The sequence below is a fragment of the Mesoplodon bidens genome (genome assembly GCF_964165515.1).
Source record: "Mesoplodon bidens genome assembly, chromosome: 9".
Classification (NCBI taxonomy): domain Eukaryota; kingdom Metazoa; phylum Chordata; class Mammalia; order Artiodactyla; family Ziphiidae; genus Mesoplodon; species Mesoplodon bidens.
In genome coordinates this window covers 14,323,603-14,329,869 of record NC_138166.1, presented here as the reverse complement: position 1 = coordinate 14,329,869, position 6,267 = coordinate 14,323,603, and the positions used below count along the sequence as shown (strand labels likewise).

The window sequence follows — 6,267 nt, the reverse complement described above, 5'->3', positions numbered from 1 at the left end:
CCTCCCCGCCAAGTCGGGGCCGCCCGCCCCCTCCGCCCCGGCTCCCCGAGTGCGCATGAGCAGAGGCGCCACCCTCGGTTCCTCCCAGGGCGAAACTTTCTAATTCCCTTCTTTGGGCTCCGGGGCTGCCAGGAGTCGGGAGAGCGCTCGCCCCGCCGGGTGAGGAGAACAAAGTGGCGGCGCGATTTTTGCCTCCCCATCCCCCCGCTTCCGTGGGAGCGGCAGGAAATGCGAGGGCCCCTCTTCTCTCCCTGAATATTTGCCTTTTTTTTTCTCTCCCCCTCTCCAGAAAGGAAGACGACGGAAAATAGCCGGCGGCTCGGCGGCCGTGTCCTGCCCTCCTCTGCTGTGTCCCCTCGGCTGCAGGGACTGGCCATGGGGCGGCTCCAGATGTTCGCGTTCAGTTTCTTAGGTAATTCCGAGAAAACGGTGGGGGAAGGGCGTGGGCTTGGACGCGGAGAAAGAATAAACCAAGCCGTTGGTCCCAGCTTCGGGGGAGCCTGGGGGATCGGGAGAGGGGCCCGGTGGAAATTCTGCGCTGGGATTAAACGCCAGCGCCCTGGGTGGTAGCCGGGGACGGCGTGCGAGGATCGCAGGCGACTGCATCGCGGGGGGATGTGCCAGAGCTCCGGGTGCTCCCGCGGCTGCCTCTCTGGGCTTTGCATCTCCGGCCCTTTCTCGGTGGGTCTGTCCGTCGCTGGGGTCGGGCTTATTGGGGCGGAGGGCTCGCCGGGAGCCCATTTTCCGGGAAAGTGCCCCGAGCTGAGCGCAGGCTTCGTTCTGGGAACAGATTGGGGCCATGTGGCTTTAATTAACCATCGCTGTTTGCCCCCGGATGGCGCCAGAAACAGCTGGACCGGGAGCGTCCCCGGAATGACGAATTGTTGAAGCCAATCCAAAGCCGCAGGGACTGTCCACCGGCCCCTCGCTCGGGAGAGTGGCGTCCCCCGCGAGCCCCACCATCCCCCGTCGCCCGGCGAAGCGCCCGCGTCCTCCGAGCGTGCATGCACACACACTCACGCGCCCGCACGCTCACAGATTTCCGCGCACACACTCGCGCTGTCACGCCGAGGATACACACGCTGCCGCGTGCACGCGGGTTCACAGACACACACGTGCGCGAGTACGGGTGTGCGGCGTTTGGCCACCTGCCTCCCTGCGCCCAGGTCCAGGCATGTCGAAGTGCCCGGATCTGCTTGCCGGGCAGATTAGGGTGGGCACGAGTGTAGGTGGGTTTCCTGGGAGTGATGCTCTCGGCTCTGGACAAACTTGGCGTCTCTGTTTCTGTCTGAATCCTCCTCTCCACGTCCTGCCTTCCCGGCCTCGCTCATCTCCCCATTGTGTCTCTTTTCTGTGTATCCTCCTTTTTTACTGAATCTACTCTCTCCCCGCCCCTGCTTATTCCCTTTGCTGGGGCCCGCTCCCTGCTTGTGCCCTACCCTGTCGCCTGACCCTTTCCACAGCCCTGTGCGGAGCCCAAGTGAGTGCTCAAGAACCCGAGTTCAGCTACGGCTGCGCCGAGGGCAGCTGCTACCCGGCCACCGGCGACCTTCTCATCGGCCGAGCCCAGAAGCTCTCGGTGACCTCGACCTGCGGGCTGTACAAACCCGAGCCTTACTGTATCGTCAGCCACCTCCAGGTGAGAGGAGAGATGGCTCCAGGCTCTGCGCGCGCCGCCTCCAGTCCAGACCGAAGGGGGAGGCCCAGGGGACTCCGCATCCTGCCAGTGATCCAGATAGGAAGCGCCGCAGCCAGGGAGTCCCGGGATTAGGCTGGTAGCTCTCACCCTTTTGCACTGTGGTGGCTCACAGTTTGCACAGTTGCATCCGCCAAACATTTCCTGCCGCGGCCACAGTCAGTGTGGAAAGGCAGGGCTGCAGACAGATCTGGTGGCCCCTGCCCCCAAGCCCTGACCTCTAAAAGACCTGGGCGTCTAAAAAACCCATGTCTCTTTTTTTGTTTGTTGGTTTGGTTTGTTTTTTAATCCTTTTCTCTTTGGAAATGTATATAAAAGGTGGTTTAACCTCTTCTTTTTTATATACTGAGTGGTGATCTTGGGCTTTTCCCAAATCTTTCACTTGGATAAAGAGTATTCCAGCACTGACAGACACCTTGCAAGGTCACTCATGGAGAAAAACACTCCAATGTTTTTGTCTCCTCATTTGGTGCTGTTCCCATCTACTTCTGTTAGATAGGAGAATCAGATGCTTGCTTTTTCAAAATGCCCTGGTTGCCATGGTACCTGATAGAGGAGGACCAAAATGAAATTTCCGAGTGTTATCTGTTTCTAAAAGTAGACCCAGATCCTAGCTTTCAAAGGTCACTTTTTTTTTTTTTTGCGGTACGCTGGCCTCTCACTGTTGTGGTCTCTCCGGATGCGGAGCACAGGCTCTGGACACGCAGGCTTAGCGGCCATGGCTCACGGGCCCAGCTGCTCTGTGGCATGTGGGATCTTCCCGAACCCGTGTCCCCTGCATCGGCAGGCGGACTCTCAACCACTGCGCCACCAGGGAAGCCCCAAAGGTCACGTTTTTAATAAAACTAATTTTAAAAGAAGACACAAAGCATAAACCACCCAGAATCAGAATCCCTTTCCTTGATTTTGAAAAGGGAGGCAGGTATCTCTGGCCTCTAAAGACAGCATAAAGGCTTAGTCTCCTGCACAGGGCAAGTGCCAAGCCACTTGCTCTAAACTTGGTCACTGCACCCACCTGCAGATCTGCCCTTCAGGAGTGGGTCAGAATACCGTGTGGTTTGCAGGCAGATGCCTTCAAGTGGAGTCACGTTTACAAAGCAGAAGGAGAGCCCATTCTGGAGACCCGATAAATTAAACCAAAGGAATGTGGTAAAGTGGATTCCACTTACTTGCTTCCAGGTTTATACGGAGATGTCTAGACTGCTTCCTCCTGATTAGAAGGGAGGCTATAATTAAACTTTTTTTAAGTTCTGGTAATTGTTCTCCAGTATTAGTTTCCTTGGCTACAAGTTACTGAAGGCAGTTGATGTTACCTTTTCTAATATTAACATGTAAATTTTACCTAAAATATTATGCTAACATTTACCTCCAAGGCCAGGACATCCTGTAAATGAATCACCAGGTCCTGAAACCAGCTTTGACCAGAATGAGAATTGGACTCTTTGCCTTAAAAGCAAGTAGAACCAGACTCCCTGGTTTATGTGATTAGCCATGAAATTGTGGAGCAGTCTTCACAGATATTAGAGCCTAAAGAAAGGTACTGGGTGTGTACTTCTCTCAGACGTTGAACAGGTCAAAAACTGAGGCAGGAAGCGTAAGTATTTTGTCTAGGGTCCCATTGTATTCCTGACTTCTGGCTTCTATTTTCTAGTTGGTACATCTTGCCAGTCTCTAAATCCTTTTGGGAGGAAGGTGATAAGTAATAGCTAGCTAAATAAATACAAACATAAAAAGTACAGGCAGTTGATACTGTCCTTATAAGAATACCACCCTTGCTTAAATGTTTGTAAGATGTGTGTGGGTCTCTATAGATTTCCATCTCAGTGTCACTTTCAGAGCTAAGAATAATATGCATTTCAGAAAATCTTAGAGAGTAAAGCCTTATGTGGAAAAGGGAACTTTAAGTGACACTGTTTATAATTCACGGTGATGGAGTGCAAAGAGGGCTCTTTTGGCTGTGACCCCCATTTTAGGGAAAAGGAAAATGAGAAGAGAGAAGTTCAAAGCTACTGTAAAACCTAAAGTATATTTTCAGTTCGGGTCCAATTTGGTGTTCTTTGAATTTGTCCCAGTTTTCAGTGCTCCCAACATGAGAGTCTGGTGTCCTCTTCCTGGATATTCTGAGCAGTTTGTAGGCTAGCCTGCTCGCTGCCACTGCGAATTCACTGCTGGGACAGAGAAGAAGCTAAGAAATCTTTATCTGTAGTTCCCAAAGCTTCTTAAATACGTCTGCCTAATACTTGGTTTCTGCTTTATATAGGTTTTCGAAAATCAGGCCAATTGAACTGTTCTCTTTTTATTTTCAGTTTGCTTTATGTCAGCAAAAATTCTCTAAAACCTCCTCTGCAGTTTGCTGCAAGAGTAAACTTCTCCAGCTATTCACTGAGATTAAGACTTAAGCCTAGAAGTTTCATTTTGATTAAATTAATAGCTTGTGGAAACAATGCCTTCTACTTTTGACCTTGAAGTTGCAAGAGAAGAGGAAAATTTCAGGAGTATTTCATACTCAGTTAAGTTAAAAAGTGAAAGACATATGACAGGCCATTTAAGTAATTTTGGCACATGCATTTTTCTTGAAGCAAGTAGGTTGGGTTTTTGTATTGTGGGCTTGATTTTGGTGTGTTTTTTCTTGAAGCAAGTAGGTTGGGTTTTTGTATTGTGGGCTTGATTTTGGTGTGTGTGTGTGTGTGTGTGTGTGCGTGCGTGCACGCGCGCGCGATTGCTTCCTAGACTCATAGAGCTGACTTTGCTTTCAGGAGGACAAAAAATGCTTCATATGCAATTCACAAGATCCTTATCATGAAACCCTGAACCCTGACAGTCATCTCATTGAAAATGTGGTCACGACATTTGCTCCAAACCGTCTTAAGATCTGGTGGCAGTCCGAAAATGGTATGTGGTTGGTATGGGGATAAGTTCTAAGGAGTGTGATTGGTCACCTGGAAGGGGTTTACGGGCTACTGGGTGTTTGTAATTACGATTGGTTTCTCTATCCTGGAATTATGGCCTTTGACAGATTTACTGCCTGAAGCACTAACTTCTCTTGGTAAAATCCAATCCTTCTTCCTGAAGTATGCACTTCCTATAAGAAAGAAGTCTTTCATGCGAGACCAAAGGAGTGTTTCATAGTCTTCATCCTGAGGAGGCCTTGGGGAGCGTGGGCATGGGCCGGGGGCAGTCTGGGGAGGGCGTGGGAAGGCCCTGCACCATCTCAGGCCCTTATTCCTCCACAAAACAGCATCTTTCATTTTGATCAACCCCAAAGGAAAGGGCAGAATCGACACCCACCATCTTCCTTCCATCTAGAGAACATTTAATCATAGTACTCTGAATATACACTAGATGTAGTTTTTCGGACTCAACGTGGATAATGACCCCAAGTCAGCTTTTCCAGTGAGTGTGTGAATCCCACCGTTTTTCCTTTCTTTGCCTCTTGGGTTTTGGTTTAATAAATTCATCAGATACGATGTTACTGTTGAGGTACAACTAAACCCAAATTAGTTTTGCATTGTCTTCAAACTTGAATGCTGAAATTTGAGGACTAAAGGTAGAGTTCATGTGTTTGTCATTAACAATGTTACCATTAGATCTTTTTTTTTAATGTTTTTCTTCTTTTTTTAAAATTAATTAATTAATTTATGGCTGTGTTGGGTCTTTGTTTCTGTGCGAGGGCTTTCTCTAGTTGTGGCAGGCGGGGGCCACTCTTCATCGCTGTGCGCGGGCCTCTCACTATTGCGGCCTCTCTTGTTGCGGAGCACAGGCTCCAGACGCACAGGCTCAGTAATTGTGGCTCACGGGCCCAGTTGCTCCGGGGAGCTTCCCGGACCAGGGCTCCAACCCGTGTCCCGTGCATTGGCAGGCAGATCCTCAACCACTGCGCCACCAGGGAAGTCCCAACCATTAGATCCTTTTTACACAACATTTATGAGAAAGGACTCTCAAAGAGTGAATCTAAGCCTGGGCAGAGAAAGCCTGGGACTTCTGAAACCACATAGAGCTTATGACAAATGTGGGACGTTTCTGACTGTCCACGTTTTTCCAGTGAGACCGAAAGACAATTAGAAGAAGGATGCCTCAACATCAGTATCAAGTTGATAGACAGTAAAATAGTTCATCACGTGCTATTGTTCTAGAGGAGGGTTTTTCTTGGTTACATCAGGAGTTAATCAGTCTCTACAGCTTTGAGTTTGTGGGACAAAAGAGGCCAAATGCCAGAAAGAAGGGATTTTCAAATAGAGGGGTTTGAGGGCACTGTCACTCTGTCACAAGAGATCAGATGAGATTAGGTGGATGGAACTTAGTTTTAGAAAGTCAGACTGAATGTGACTGTCCCCTCTCATCTCTCTGCTGTCTGATAGGTCACAAGTGAAGACTTTCTTTAGGAATGTGATTTTATCTATTTATATTTTGTCCAAGATGAGCTTTACGTGACGTGTTAAATTATCAGTGCTCAGGCCCAGAAACAGTCTTGGAATGTGCAGCTACTTTTAACTTACCCCTCATGATGCTTTATTCCTAGGTCCGACAGAAATCAAGTACACTATAGAAGAATGATCTCATTTCTTTTCTCC

General features: G+C 49.1%; 1 protein-coding gene across 2 annotated transcripts in view; it reads left to right on the top strand.

Moving 5' to 3' along the window:
- Positions 1–71: 71 nt before the first annotated feature.
- The window catches only part of LAMB1 (laminin subunit beta 1), a 74,847-nt gene continuing 68,651 nt past the window's right edge, over positions 72–6,267 (top strand). For both annotated transcript variants that reach the window (XM_081244636.1, XM_081244635.1), the window contains exons 1-4: positions 72–159; positions 290–412; positions 1,464–1,639; positions 4,453–4,588. In XM_081244636.1, coding sequence (XP_081100762.1) covers positions 376–412; positions 1,464–1,639; positions 4,453–4,588 — 349 coding nt within the window. In that variant the 5' untranslated portion in view covers positions 72–159; positions 290–375. The remainder of the gene's footprint in view (positions 160–289; positions 413–1,463; positions 1,640–4,452; positions 4,589–6,267) is intronic.